The sequence below is a fragment of the Panthera onca genome, chromosome F2 (assembly GCF_046562875.1).
Source record: "Panthera onca isolate mPanOnc1 chromosome F2, mPanOnc1 haplotype 2, whole genome shotgun sequence".
Lineage (NCBI taxonomy): Eukaryota > Metazoa > Chordata > Mammalia > Carnivora > Felidae > Panthera > Panthera onca.
The window spans coordinates 4,104,691-4,121,314 of NC_138356.1; the positions used below are offsets into that span (position 1 = coordinate 4,104,691).

Consider the following 16,624-nt stretch of genomic DNA (forward strand, 5'->3'; position numbering starts at 1 on the left):
TGCTGAGTTTCCTATTTTCAAAAAGAATTTAAAACACAGCAATATCCATAATGCGATTTAAGGAATCGAAAAGAACACTCACGATGTGCAATGTTCTGTACTTTGTTGAGAAGCATTTACTGCCAAGCCTGCCCTGGATATGATGTTCACAGCGAAAAGGGACCCATATTTATCACAAAATTTATTTATTTGTCCATCTTCGTGTAAGTTATCCTGCATGTAAATGAGTCGACTGTGGTTCCTATAAAACCCCTCAAACTGTACATTTGAAGCAAATCTCTAGTAAACAGCCTAAAGAAATTAAATACTTCTGTACATACCCACGCAAGTCCTTATCTTGCTCGTCAGGATAGCTGTATTGAGCAGAGCGTTTCTTTCGAGACTCTTGTGCGAATGCTCTCAACTGTCCTCTGCTCCTACAGCCTGTGGGGGAAAAGCATCCACATGAGCGTCGTGTGACATTGGCATCACCGTCCTGATTAGCACTTGAGCTGAGGAGGGGGGTGCAAGGCCCTTCAGTCAGTGCAGTGTGGCCGAGGACACGGCTCACCGGAGGACTTGACAATGAGGAAAGGAACAAAACTGCGGTAGACAGACTGCTTGAAATTCCGAGCCCTTCAAGTTACTTTATCTACCCTGCCTACCAAGTCAAGACGAGTTTTTTTTAACATTTATTTAGTTTTGAGACAAAGAGAGACACAGCATGAACGGGGGAGGGTCAGAGAGAGAGACACAGAATCCGAAACAGGCTCCAGGCTCTGAACCGTCAGCACAGAGCCCGATGCGGGGCTCGAACTCACGGACTGGGAGATCATGACCTGAGCCGAAGTTGGACGCTTAACCGACCGAGCCACCCAGGCGCCCCAAGACGAGCTTTTTTTAAATGATCTTGACTGCACAACAATGTGCACTGAGTTAACACGACTGGGCTGTGCGCATAAAATGGTTAGTGAGCACAGGAGATTTCACGTTCTGTGTAGAAGTAATGGTGTTTTTCGCCACAATTAAAAAAATATAGGAGAACGATATGAAAATTGTTATGTAAATATGAAACGACAACAAAAAATGCCCTTTAAATTTCATCTGAAAATAGCTGGATTGGAAACTAGGTATATTGAGAAGAAGAAAAAACAACGATAGAAGAACCTACTTTTCCAGAAAGCAAAACTACTAAAGCTCAAAATAAATAAATAAACAAACAAATAAATAAAGGAATTTTTAATACTGGTGGAAAAACTAGATGGAAGAGGAACATGGTAACTATCCCAGAGCATTTCACCATGCAGTTGAAACTAAAAGATTACACTGGGCAGCATAAATTGGAGGGGAACAAGGACTTACCCTATAGCTTTTTGTGTTGGGCAGTTATCCAGTTATTTCTAAGGGAAGGGGGAGTAAAGACAACTTACAACTTCACCTTAAGTATATGAAAATTAAAATCAAGAGGAACGTGGCCCATGATAAATTGCTGAGCAAAGCTGAAGGCTGAGTTTTTCAAACAACATAATGAACTGCAAATTCTGTAAAATTTGACACAAAATGAAAAAAAAAAGACTTCATTATACAGTATGAACTCACCAATATTAAAACATATAGAAAATAAACTGAAATGAAAACATGTCAAAATGGTAACACTGATGTGTCTAGAACACTGGTTACATTTGTTATTTCTTTTTTCTTATTCTACCTCCTTTGTTTTTTCCCAGTTTTCAATGAGAAAGTCATTATTTATACAACTTAAAAACAGTAAACGTGGGGGCACCTGGTGGCTCAGTCGGTTGGGTGTCCGACTTCAGTTCGTGGGTTCTAGCCCCACGTCGGGCTCTGTGTTGACAGCTCGAAGCCTGGAGCCGGCTTCAGATTCTCTGTCTCTGCCCCTCCCCCACCCATGCTCTGTCTCTCAAAAAATACACAAATGTTTAAAAACTTTTTTAAAAAACCAGTAAATGTAAGTAAGCGGAGAGAAATGGGTTATTCCAAAGTCTGAGTCACTTCAACGGGGGTGAGCCCCGGGACAGGTGGGAGACTTCAGACAATCAAGGAGGAACATGAAACTACAGAATTCCTGGGGACACAGAAGTAGTCAAGAAGGGAGGTGTCACTGTAGCAATGACCTCAACTAGGCAATTACCTCAACTGGGCAGCTTTGCTGATCAACTGGTGGGAAATGCATGTTGCTGAAACCGTTTCTTATGTTACTTTTGAAACTACAGTATTCAGACATTATACATAAATCTATGCATTACACTAACAGATCTATACATGCTTATTTTTACACCACTGCCTCAACCTAGCACCTCATCAATAATCAGCCATCCATAAATATTTGCAGATCTAGGTGAGAAACAAAGAAATAGGAATGAGAACAAAAAGAACCCACCTAAAAACATTAGGTTTAACTCATGTAATAAAACTTAGTTTTTCTCTTTCAGAACAATATATCATTTTTGTCAATGAATATTTAGGTAGAACTTCCTAAACGAAGGTATTACACTAAGCAATGCAGGGAAAATTGAAAGGAATAAGGTGTGGTTCTTAGTGTTGAAGAGTTTGCAAGTGGAAAAACATGGCATTTCCAGTCAAGCAAGTATCTCCCCTTCTAATTCTCATTAAAAAGGAAAAACTATAAAGAAAAGGGACTGCAGGTCAACTCACATTATCTATCGTCTTTCATTTTTTTTTTTTGGGAGACAGAACGTCAGAATGTATTTTAAAGCACCAACAGAATATGCAAGGTCATATACATAAAACCCAAAGGCAAAGAGTGGTCTTTGTAATGTCAGACATACAGCACTGCACGTTATGTGGACAGAAACACAGACAAGCACTCCCCCCACCCGTGTTTCACCAGAGAAGGAGCACTGAGAGTTTCTATCAGTGGAGGATTGGGTGGGCAACCCACTAGGGCTGCAGTGACCATGCAGGTCTTTTAATGTGGCAGCTGTTTGAGTCCTGACATCCTTTTTTTAAAAAATTCACTTTGGTATTATCCCTAGTTATATATAGCTGAAGAAGCAAAGCATCCTTGATTGCTGAATATTTGGCTCTTGTGCAAACAACATCTGAATTTAAACAGTATGTTAATTTGGTAGATGCTTTGGTTTTACACCTCTGCTTATATATCTGATATAAATATGTATATACACTTGTTCGAACTCTGTTCTTAGGCTTGACATCAATTATTTATTTGAAACTTTGTCATAACGTGTGGTGGATATTTTTATCCCTATTGTGAACTTGAGGAACCTAAGGCACAGAGAAGTTACACTATCTTCTCTGAGGTACTCCAGCTTTTACAGAAGGGGCAGGATTTGAATCCAGACATTTGGACTCAAAGGTCCAACGTTTTTTTTAAAAATAAAATTGTTTTAATGTTTATTTTTGAGAGAGAGAGAGAGTTTGAGTGGCGAAAGGGCAGGGAGAGAGGGAGACACAGAATCTGAAGGAGGCTCTGAGCTATCAGTACAGAGCCCGATGCAGAGCTCAACCCCACGAACCGCGAGATCACGACCTGAGCCCAAGTCAGAAGCTTAACCAACTGCGCCTCCCAGGCGCCCCTCAAAAGTCCAAACTCTTAACTGCTACACTACACCAAAGAATGAGAAATATACAAATAACAAGATTAAAACTCTTAGATATGTTTGTGCAACTTCAAAATAATGGTACCATTCTTTGTTAACGAAATGAACGGATAGATGAATGAATGAATGAATGAATGAATAGGGCTAGTTAATGACTTGAATTCAAATCGGCTCAAAAGTATTGTCAAATTTCTGGTCTACATATGACTTGGGGGTGGGGCACAAATAAACACAGCAGCTCCTGCTTCAGGAATAGCATCAGGAAGTGTGGATGAAGACAAAGCAACATGGCTCATTTCCAAGAAGCCTCAGGCAATGTGTGCGTGCGCCAGTATGTGGAACTTCCCATCCGCCACAGCCTTCGCTGTCCTCCCCAACCCATCCCTTAGCCTGTGTCCTATGAATCAAGGCCTAGATCTTTACTGAACCAAAAGAAATCCTTCCCTGTGTGCACATCTCCTCTCTCTTCATTTCTCTCAACGGCGCCATTGGTGGCTCACCACCCAGCGCCAACTTTATTTGATCTCACCCGAGTAACAAACACCACAGGTATCGTGTCACCATCTCTAAGAAGCCTTTCTTGAACTGCTAAGACCAGGTGAGATGGAAATTCATCACCTTCTCTTAACGCTCTGCGCACACCTATCTACCACTCGCCGTTGGCTCAGAAGATATCAGAGAGGAGGGCGGCCAGTTTATCCTTAACACGTAGTACAGCACCTGCACATGATACATACTCAATAAATATTTGAATGAACGAATGAATGAAATCGAAGAGGACGAACCATTATTTTTAAATATCCAGTTTCTTGTCATTTTCTGTGTTTAAGAGTTTGATTGCAAGAATCAAACTGTCTGGCTTTGTACCACGTCTTCCACATTTCAATCATATTAGTTTGGATAAGCAATTTGAACTTGCTGACTCCGCTCTCATCAGTACAGAGCTCGGTAACACAATTTGTCCCATGGACTTGGTGAGAGGATTAAATGAGCTAAGAGGAGCAAAGCACTCGGCAAGAATGCCAGGCACAGAGGAAGCTCAAACATGGCCCTTATTTCTGGAATAAATTTTAGAGAATAAGATAAGTGAGTTATTTAGTTCATAAACAACTTTTGCATAATGTCAGAGTTATAAATGTTTTTGTTCATAAGCATACAACTGGCATTCAAAAAATGTCCTTGAATGAATTAAAACTTAATGTGTTTGTAGGCAGATTTTTTTTTTCAAGGCAATTCCAAGTGAGTTTAAAAAACAATCCCCCCCGCTCCCCGAATCATTGGTAAAAACACTTCAGGATTTTTTTTCTTTGTAGTGAAAAACAGCACAGAACAATTTGCTGAATTTGTACAAAAGCAACAATTTGCTATTTAAATGCACCATCAAATTAAACGAGTAGAAACATGGTGTTAGTCTGCTTGGCAGTGAGTACTGAAAAAAGGAAAGTTTATTTCAATAGGCATGTAGAATCTAATAATGTCCCTAAGAGTCATATCCGAACTTAGACCCCATCTAGTCTGGCCCAGAGGTGGACACATGGTAAGGAGACATGTCAGGACAAGGGGTATAGACACTGATGATTGATTTAATGAAGTCAGAGGATTCAGCATGATGCCTTAGGAACAGTCCTGGGTATTCTCACTCATTGGAGTGGACGGACATTCCTTGATGGGTGAACAAATAAAATTCAAGTAGGGGAAGTGAAGCCACCGTGATTCAGGCAGTCGCACGTTTCCGTGAATTGATCAAAACCCTGCAACTCTGGAATATCGGTGTCCTAATGCTGCATTACACATATTAAAAATATATCAATGATGACAGCCTTAAAAACTGGCAAAAATATGTAACACTGTTTTAAGTTATCTTCGGCATTTGTTTCTTAACATTTTAGCGCTTCTCATTTGCTGGCGAGAAGAGAAAAAGGAAAAAAAAGGTACAGACAAAAACTTAAAGAAACATAATAAAAACGGCAATCAATTTTGGGGGGAGTTTGAGAACAACTCTACTCAATGCTGTGGTTTTATACTGTATTTATATAATACAACAGCCAACTTTAATTCCTAGCTCCTGGTTCCTATGAAGGAACCAAGTATATGAACATTTCCTATCTTTAGATGGTGTTTCATCTGAATTAGTGAGCAATACTGAACTTTCCCAGTTGTTTTGAAGGGAGGGGTCACAGCAGAAAACCATGGATATTTCTTCATACGCTTATCAGCATTCCATTTTCTTTTCACCTTACGACTGTATCAATTGTCTACTGCAGTGTAACAAGTTACCACGCATTGGCTTCAAACAACAGAAAGGCATTTTTTCTGGATTGAAGGATGCTCCCCCTGAATTCATATGTTGAAGTCCTAACCCATAATCCCCCGTACCTCCGACTGTAACCCTATTTGGCCAAAGGGCCACTGCAGATGTAATTAGTTAAGAAGAACTCACACTGACGGAGGGTGGGTCCTAATCCCGTGTGCCTGGTGTCCTTATACAAAGGGGAAGCTTGGACACAGATACACAGGTGGAAACCCATGTGAAGATGAATGTAGAATCTGGGGTGAATCAGGAGACGCCAAGTAATGTCAATGCCAGCAACCACGGGAAGCCGGGGGACAGGCAGAGAACAGAGTCTCCTTCACGTCCTGTAATCAGTACCTACAATTCTTCTGACCTCCAAAATGGTAACACAAGAAATGTCTGCTCTTCAAGCCACCCAGCCGGGGGTATCTCATTATGGCAGCCTTAGAAAACTAAAGTGTTCCTTATTTAAAATATTAATTTATTATTGAAGCATTAAATATTCCACCTAATTTTCATTACCTTCTTGACAAACTATCTGTTCAAATGATTTAAAAATGCCTAAGTAACAATTGTATTTAATTTTTTTTTAGTGTTTATTTATTCTTGAGAGACAGAAAGTGAACTGGGGAAGGGAAGAGAGAGGGAGACACAGAAACAGAAGCAGGCTCCAGGCTCCGAGCTGTCAGCACAGAGCCCGGCGCGGGGCTCGAACTCACGGACCGCGAGATCATGACCTGAGCCGAAGTCGGCCGCCCAACCGACTGAGCCACCCAGGTGCCCCAGATATTACCTCTTATAAATTGATCTCATCAATAATATTCAAATACAATTCCTTTAAAGTGTGCTAAATAGATGCTGAGATATTTCACACATTAGCATTTCTAACTGTGACACTTATAGATTGTTAAATAAAAGTAGACTTTGTTTCCACTAATGCTTTCTTCCTTAAATTCAACTTTTTAAAATATTGTTATTGCCACTCATGTTTCTATCTTTTCATGTGCCTGACTTACTTTACCTATGCTTTTATATTTATACATGCTAAATATTTGGCTTATGTATGTGTCTTGTAATGATGTAGAGTTAAAATTGCTTTTGGATACAGCTAAGACTTTTCTACTTTTAATAATTCTCTTAGTACACTGAAACTTCAGCTACATATGAGTCTTACTAGCTTTCTTTAATTTTTGCTTATGGTTCATCAGTGTTTCCTTTAGTTTCTACATAGTTGATCGTATTCCCCTAGTGATCTGCCAAGGATACATCCTTTGTTACTGGTAAATAACTTAATACTTCATGGGACCACACTTCACTATCAGTGTCAATACTTAAACATCACTAATAATTCTAAATATAATGAGGATTTTTTTTTAATTTTACAGTAACACTAAACGGGACTTGGTTACCAGAAAAACAAATTTTGGGGGTTAAGAGGCCTTTCCCTAACTTAAACAACTTAATGGAACCATGCTTATTTAACAACCTACTTCTGATAGAAGACTTTTTTTCCCCACTGGGATGTCACAGATTGTAAATAAATGCAGAAGGCTGTATTTGGAAGATAACTCAATATCCTCAGAACTTACGAGATGTTATTTTCCAGTGAATACCTCACGCCACATGTAAAGTCAATAGTATCAGTAGAATTGGATTCATTAACTGTATCCCCACTGGAACACATCATATTTTGTATCTTTTCAGGGCTGTTCAGAGCAACTTAATCCCGCTCATGAGGTTTGTTCTCACCTCGAGGTCAACACGCTTTTCATAGAAAAGACTACACCAGCACAGCCAAGGAGAGGGGGGAGACGTCCCAAGGCACGCTATTAGAAACAGCAACAACTTTCAAAGACAATCCTGAGAACGCTGTTGCAAATTAATTAGTTCATTAAAGCTTTATAGGAGTTGCTGAAATCTTACTTCTTTAGCAACACTTTGAAGGCTTTTTGTAAGTTAAGCATGAAACAGCCATAACGTCATGAAATATTATGGTAATAAAATCAGTCTCTTATGGAAGAAATTAAACTTTCATTAGTTTACAAACATAAGCACAATTTATTTGAACTAAAGTCAAGAGTAAACATAAATATATTTACATTTGTATGTAAAATATACTGTATTTAAAATTACTTGATGCTTTAAAGACAGAACTTAACGTAAACGATGCAGCTGGAAACTGCAAGACCAGATGGTTCCATAAATCCCAGGAGAAAATATACATCTGTTGGCTCTTTGTGAAATTGTTTTATTTCAAAGAAGTTTTATTTAGTCAAGTGGCATGGTGTCTTAATACATCACCTGCATTAGATGTTATTTTTAATTTCTAAAATGAGTGGGGAATAAATCATTTTCTGTTTGATACTTAAGGAAATGTTTTATGCTCTATGTAAAATCCATTTTATCAGTACAGTGAGATTTATTTGATTTATGGCACAAACAAATGTGCCAATTATACAGTCTGCTGAAATACGTAGGCTGGCAATAAGGACTTGTGAATATTGCTATTTGCATCTGTGAGGTCTACAGTATTATGCAAAGGCTCTTGATCTATTGATTAAATGATACTAAAAATTAGTTTAAATTGATGGTAAAATGTCAAGAGTGTTGCATTTACAATGTTAGTACAGGATTCTAAAAAGGAAGGGCATCCAGCTAAAGAAAGGTTCCTATATTTACTACGGGTAAAAGGGACTTACAGAAAGTAGAGAGAAAACAAAACGAGCTATGACACTACAGGGTAAGAAAAGGAGAAACCAAAACAAAACCTGGACTTGAACCTGAGATCTGTGTTCTATCCCGAGCTGTGCTAATAAATAACGAGAGCAGGTTCCTCGGATGTTTGCAGTGTTTGCTTCCTCATCTCAAAATGAAGTGGTGTATATATATATATGTATATATATATATATACATATATATATATATATATACTTCAAGTTTATTCATTTCTGAGAGAGAGAGAGAGAGACAGAGCATGAGCGGGGAGGGGCAGAGAGGGAGACACAGAATTGGAAGCAGGCTCCAGGCTCCGAGCTGTCAGCACAGAGCCGGAACTCACAAGTTGTGAGATCACGACCTGAGCTGAAGTTGGATGCTTAACCAACTGAGCCACCCAGGCGTCCCATGTCTCTTGGTTTTTTCAAATCAGATGATCTCTCAGGTTATCTCTAGCTCTGAAGACCTATAACTAAGATAACTAAGGGATAAAAAGAACGTAGAAATATAATGTGAAATGTTTTATGCTTTATAAATTATGTTAAGAGTTATATTAAATTTCAATGAAAATCTAAGAAATCTTGCATTATCTTACGTGCTGGTAAAATAAGTCTGTTGACCTTTTTTTTTTAAATTTTTTTTAACGTTTATTTATTTTTGAGACAGAGAGAGACAGAGCATGAACAGGGGAGGGTCAGAGAGAGAGGGAGACACGGAATCTGAAACAGGCTCCAGGCTCTGAGCTGTCAGCACAGAGCCCGACACGGGGCTCGAACTCATGGACTGTGAGATCATGACCTGAGCTGAAGTTGGACGCTTAACCGACTGAGCCACCCAGGCGCCCCTCAACTTTCTTTTTTTTAATGTTTATTTTTTTATTTATTTTTGAGAGAGAGAGAGCTAGAAAGTAAGTAGGGGAGGGGCAGAGAGAGAGGGAGACAGAGAGAATCCCAAGCAGGCTCCCCACTATCAGCACAGAGCCCAGTGCAGAGCTTGAAGCCATGAACCGTGAGATCAAGACCTGAGGGGAAAACAAGAATCAGACACTTAACTGATGGAGCCACCCAAGCATCCCAAGATTTGTAACTTTCTTATTAAATTTATTCATTCTGTCGTTGGCTAATCTTGATTGCTATGATCTTTTGATAATTAGAAGTTTAGCAATTCCCTTGCAAGGTTTCAGTGATTCTCAGTCCTTCAAATCAAATCAAATCAAATCAAATCAATTAATACTTTGAATATGTGCTCCTTATAAGATAACTTCCACAGCTAAGGCTCTGTTCTGGACCTCTCTTTGTTCCTCATGTTTTTCTCCATATTTTTGGTAAGAACTTACTGTTTTCTAGCTCATACCTATGGCATCAAACTCCTACTTTCCTGCTGGCTGAAGTAAAAGTAACACCAAATCAAGCAATTTATGCATCTGATGATTGTCTCCACAAACTGGCCTGATGTTTATATACACTCTGAATCAACCTATTAAGTTGTTTTGACATAATACAGACATACGTGTCTATAGACAGGACATGTCTGAATAGCATTTTTCTCACGTACTCAGAAAAAGAGAAATCTCATGAACAGTAGGTACAATAATCTTTACGAGAATCTTCCATGATTTGAATTAAAATATTCTTTACTCCATACCAATAGTAATCATTCCAGAGTGCTAGATTTAAAGACTAACTCATAAGCATCCTAGTTTTCTGCTGTATCCCTTGTACCAAACACATGCATCTTGTTATCAGAACCAGCCTACGCCTCCAATGTTGTCTTAGTCATTCTCCCACATTCTCTGATCCTAACAGCAGCAGCTGTTCAAATTACGGGTTCCTTGAGTGACTGGTTCCTGAAGCAGATCATCCTGGTAGACGGCATCCAGTTGTCTTTAGATACTTTCAAATAAATCAGTTCACACATATTTAGCTGTAGTTTGCTCATATTGACAGAATCGGAATCAACATAGCGGATGGTTTAAACCTATGTGTCAAATAAACTGGGCAGAGAAATAAACCCATAAGGCAGAGAAGCTGGGCAGAGAAAGAAACCCACAAAGCAAAAGGCAGAAAGTAGGCACTGACGAAATGGAACAAACAAGATGTCTAGGCAAGTTTTCCTGGTGTCCCTAAGTTTTTGGAGTTTAGCTGTGTGATTTTTGTTTTTAAACAGAGGGATGTATGGATTTATTTTGGGTCTGGAAGGAAACAGATCAGATCAGGGGTACCTGGGTGGCTCAGTCAGTTAAGCATCTTACTTCGGCTCAGGTCATGATCTCATGGTTTGTGAGTTCGAGCCCCACATCGGACTCTGTGTGGACAGCTCATAACCTGGAGCCTGCTTCCGATTCTGTGTCTCCCTCTCTCTCTGTCCTCCCTTGCTCATGCTCTGTATCTCTCTCTCTCTCTCTCTCTCAACTGTAAATAAACATTAAAAATTCAAAAATAAATTAAAAATAAAGAATTTGATAAATTATAATAGGGTTCTTAGAAAATAACTAACTTGCAAAATCAGAATATTGAAGCAACTGTAAACATGCAACATGAAGAAAATGGGGAGTTTAGGGATGTCTACTTAATGAACAGATAGATGTACTGCAGAAAAAATAATCATCTTTAACAGATAGATGTCATATCCCAAGTTTCTCCACAAGGAAACAAAATGACCAAATAGAAACCTGTGAGAAGTTTGATCTGACTACAATATTAAAAATACATCCTAATAAGTCCTCTTTAAATGAAACAGTCTCTTAAAACAGGCTTAGAGACCGTGGGATTTACATCTGCCCAGACAACGGGACAGGAGAGAGCACGAAGGACACAGTAAACAGTTAAAATGTGTTTTGCTTTTTCCTTGTGGTAACTCCTGAGTTTCTACATAAGAAGGCTTTTCATCTTCAAAGACACCAGGGTTTTGTAACTGAGTTTCAGGTCCTACCTTAGGTTCAGATCAAAACTAGCCTTCTCACAGCTTGCTTCAGTATGTTTTTAGCCCACACAAAAGTGTGCGTAAAATGATTAAACAGGAACCTCCACGACCTTCAGCAACCACATCTGCTGGTTAACGCTGTCACACAGGACAGCTCATGAACCCACGCCTCCCCCAAAGAGCTTAGACCTTGATCAGAAGGTCTTGCTCAACAAAAGGCAAGAAGAAACGTGCCTACCTTGCCCCCTGGAGGATGCCCTAGGAACTGCAGGGATTCCCGCCCGGGCACGAGGCGCTGCCTGGGACCCTGCAGGCCAATGCATGCACCAGGGCCCGCAGAGGGCCGCGCTGAGGCCCTGAGAAAGGGCAAGGCCATGTCCTCCTAAGGGGTCCCTGGCATCTGGGGAGCTGTCCAGCCTGGGAAGAGAACTAGGCAGCTCAGCTCTCGAAGGACTTGACATGGAGATTTCTGTGGTTTCCCTGATAGCTTCTGCCCCTTCTGCTGGGGATCTCCACTTCTCAGAAGGTGGAGACCATCATGGGGAGATGGGCTGCCTTCCTGGAGCCTGGGAGAGGCTGATCACCTTCTGCAAGGTTTTTTGGCCATGGAGGTAATGTCAGCAACCAGACCTGATCCCCCATGATCCAAGAGAGGAAAAGTAAGTGTCCCTTCCAGGAACCGCAGAGCCAAGGCAAGAATGGGAGACGATACACCCACGGGTCAGAAGAGACAGAGAATTAGGGTGAAGGAATTGAAGGCAGGGCAAATGATGCGGAGAAAAGCTTCCTAAAGCTTAATTAGATGATGTTGGAACTAAGAAAGTAAAGAGCAATTGAAAGGGAGGATAGTTCCTGTTGAGACTGAAATTAATGAATTTGATATCAGTGGTCATATGCAAAAAATACATCAGAACATTTAGCAAAATATAAGAGGTTGAAATAGGAAGGATAAGAAAAAAGATTTGGAGGGTAAATTGTGCAGGCCTGACGCCCAAGGATATTTCGAAAGAAAAATATATTTTATACAATATTTAAGGAATATATATATATATATGTAGTAACTAAGGAATATGAGATTCACACTTCCCTTTGTCGAAGAAACTGCTCACTAAGTTTGAGACTGAGTTGATAAGAAAAATTACATCTAGGCAGAGCGCCTGGGTGGCTCGGTCGGTTAAGCGTCCAACTCCGGCTCGGGTCATGATCTCAAGGTTCGTGATTTCGAGCCTTGCGTGGGGCTCCGTGCTGATGGCTTTGAGCCTGGAGCCTGCTTCCCATTCTGTGTCTTCCTCTCTTTCTGCCCCTCCCCCACTCATGCTCTGTCTCTCCCCGTCTCTTAAAAATGAGTAAATGTTAAAAAAATTTTTTCTAATTTAAAAAACATATATCCTTTAACAAAGCAACTTTACTCTTTTGTATATAATCCAGCCTGGGGGAATATCAGCGTTGGTATTTAAACGGCTACATAAATGTTGACATACGCAAATATGCCCATTAATGACTTAGGGATATTGATACAATGGTGTGAAACAAACCTAAATGTATGACATAATATGACAAATGACATGCAAACTGAAAATGAAATGCAACTCGATACCCTGAGTTACTGCACCACTTCATAGCCTACACAAAGGCACAGCATCGCAGCTCTCTAAGTGACATTCAAGTCCCGCGTCCATCTTTTAGGTCTTATGCCTTCTACCTACAAAGAATAATAATATATAGTTATCTAAACCTCAAGTGCATTTACATTATTACTGTTTTGGAATGTGTTTGTGCATTTAGGACAGGAACAGTTTCCCTATGATTTTTTTTTTTTTTTTTTGGTAGTTAAATTCAAATTTGCAACTTTGGATAATCAGTATTCACCAGTAAGCCACTATTTACGGGCAACAGAAGCAAAGAAATCGTCTTGAAAAAAATTTCTTCTTCAAAAGAAATACATACAGTTTACTTGAGGGTGAGTTTGATAATACCTTTCCTTCTAATAAAGATAAACCACTAAGATTGCCTGGAGGGGCTGTTCAAATCCCAAACAGGGCTCCGTTTTTCTCTAGGACAATGTCGGTTAAAACAATTAAATCACTTAAGCACCCTTACTGTATTCATCTTAATCTGAGAATGAGAGAATCAGAGAAGAGTGAAGGATTCTTCAACAGGAATGAGAACACGGGTAAGACAAGTATAATGATTAGTATAAATAGTGATTTCTAGGTCCTCTCATACATCCTCTCAATACATCCACTAACGCGTTGGGCAAGTAACAACTTGAGGTCGAGCTGGGGACACAATGTGGCTGATACATTTCTGGCCCCAGTTAACGCAGACCACTACAATGTCTGGCCTCAGGAAAAGGACACAGCAACAATCTACAAAACAACTCTCAGTGATTTGAATCGTTGTATCTGCCTCTAAACACTTGGATGCTGCTGTTAATTGGGAGATACGAGAAGCTTACGCCATAAATAAGGGGTCCACTTTTGAGCAGTTGCCAAATGTCTTTATTTAAAGTCTCTCATTTTAAAGAACGTCTTTTAATTAGTTTTTCTGGGGGAAAAAATATGCTTGTGGGTCAAAAACGCAAGGAGATATAAAATCTGCATCTACTTACAAGGGTCCTCACGACAAACACGTTGAGATTCCTCACGCGATGATTTATGTGTCTGCTTAGGTGATTTTGCTCCTGAAATGACTTCTCACCATTGTGGAGGGAAGAGGTCTGTTACCATGTGGCCACGTGTGGCTTTAAGAATGACAGTGCCATAAGGGCGCCTGGGTGGCTCGGGGGCTTAGGCATCTGACCAGCTCGGGTCATGATCTCGTGGTCCACAGGTTCGAGCCCGCGTCGGGCTCTTGTGCTGACAGCTCAGAGCCTGGAGCCTCCTTTGGAATCTGCGTCTCCCTCTCTCTCTGCCCCTCCCCTGCTCACCCTCTGTCTCTGTCTCTCTCAAAAATAAACAAACATTAAAAAAATGTTTTTAAATGACAGTGCCATAAAAGAAGATACATCATTTTTCTATCCAACTTCTTGATAGATATTTGCTACTGGTTAATTAATTTCCAGGTATTTTTGAGATGTTATCAGAGAAAGAGCATTCTTACTATGACTTAAGACCACAAATTAGGATCTTTTATATGTTAAAAAAAAAATTTTTTTTTGAGAGAGAGAGAGAGAGAAAGTGTATGAGCACACACACAAGCGGTGGGGAGGGTCAGAGGGAGAGAGGGAGAATCTTAAGCAGGCTCTGCTGGTTCAGGGTTCCATCTCTTGACCCTTAGATCATGACCTAAACCAAAATCAAGAGTTGGAAGCTTAACTGAGTCACCCAGGCGCCCTAGGATCTTAATAATAAGAATGCTTCACACACTCGAGATTCTCTCCTCCCCTTGTCTGTTAAATCTTTGCATTGCATTTCCCCTAACAAATGTTGCCAGCAAGAAACGCATTACAATTTAAGTAACGAGAGGAGCTCTCCTCTTGGTCCTGAGACGTATGAACTTGGTACACTGGAGCCACAGGGCTCCACAGGGTGGAAGAGGCGGGGTGCCCTCATTTGGTGCCCGCCCACAGTGTGTGCTGTGCTCTTGTCCCACGGGTGCTCCAAGGAGACGGTGCTCACAGAGAAAAGAGCTGAGGCCTTCAGGTTGGCCATACATAGGTTTAAATCCCAGCTGGGGGACCTCAGACTCTGTCTTTAGCATCCAGGAGCCTCATTTTCCTCCTTTGTGAAGTGGGGATAATGACACTCACCTTGAAAGACTCACCAAGATTATGAGGTAGGTAGGTGTTACGTATGAATCACCTAACACGGGCCTGGCGGTATGAGAATCTAGAAAAGGCACATGTGGGCATAATGGGACCACAGCTTTTGCTTCCTGGACTTGAGTCATCGCTTCCATCCAGAGCACAGCTATTTTCACCGTGGCCCACACCCTGCCATGCCATCTATTTTTTTCCTCTGTTCAGTGGGCTCAGTGCCCAGTCTGAGGACGGAGGAAAAGCAAGAGGAGTGTTACTACTTGCCATTCATCTTGTCGTGCACGTCGCCTCCCTGCGTCCCATGTTTTGGAGAGCCGGAAATATTTCATTATTCCTGGCCATCATCACCAAGAACTTGAGGGGAGGAAAACTACACCTCCCCCTCACAGAACTAAGTGACTTTTTTCTGTCCCCTAAAACCCACCATAGAGAAAAAGGAAACTGATTCGGGTGTTGCTGTGTTTTTGGTTCAACATTCATATTTTTTTAATTTTTTTTTTTTTTTTGCTTATTTTTGAGAGAGAGAGAGAGTGTGAGTAGAGAACGGGCAGACAGAGAGAGAGAGAGACACACACAGACTCTGAAGCAGGCTCCAGGCTCTGAGCTGCCAGCCCAGAGCCCCATGAAGGGCTCGAACCCACGAACTGTGAGATCATGTCCTGAGCTGAAGTCGTTATTAAAGGAGAAGAGAGCTACATTTCTTAAGAGTTATCGTGATGACAAAATGCATGCTTATAAAGCACCTTAGTTACAGTTTGGCTCGTAAAATGTGGTATGGTAGATGTGGCAAATTATGTTGTATCACTAGACAAAGTTCTCTATCAGGACATCCCCAAATTTCCAATGAACATGCCTGCAACATCTTAGAGAGACTAAATAGTCTAAATAGCTGAGCTGCTATGATTTTTTTTCCTCCTCTCTCTACTCAGCTGACCCCCAGGAAGTAGACGTCTGCAGTACCAATGACTGGAGTTCGATGTTTGCCATAGTCATCTGAAGGGCAGTGAGAACAAGAGACCAGATGGACGACCAAGTCCCCTCCCCACCTTACTGGGCCCCTCCCCATTATGACAAGCCCCTCCCTGCTCTGCCGGGCCCCTCCCCACTCAACAGGGCCCTCCCCATTATGACAAGCTCCTCCCTGCTCTGCCAGGCCCCTCCCCGTTATGGCAAGCCCCGCCCCATACTGCCAGGCCCCTCCCCCAATGACAAGCCCCGCCCCACACTGCTGGGCCCCTCCTTCTATGACAAGCCCCACCCCACTATGACAAGCCCCGCTCTGCTGGGCCCCTCCCCTTACGACAGGCCCCGCCCACACTGCCGGGCCCCTCCCCCTATGACAAGCCCCACCCC

General features: G+C 41.2%; 1 protein-coding gene across 3 annotated transcripts in view; it reads right to left on the reverse strand.

Annotated features, from left to right (window-relative positions):
• Positions 1–16,624, reverse strand: part of PXDNL (peroxidasin like) — a 419,548-nt gene that overhangs the window by 22,356 nt on the left and 380,568 nt on the right. For 2 of the 3 annotated variants that reach the window (XM_060610502.3, XM_060610500.3), the window contains one exon: positions 309–423. In XM_060610502.3, the coding sequence (XP_060466485.3) occupies positions 309–423 (115 nt within the window). The remainder of the gene's footprint in view (positions 1–308; positions 424–16,624) is intronic. The other variant, XM_060610501.3, reaches the window with a different exon arrangement.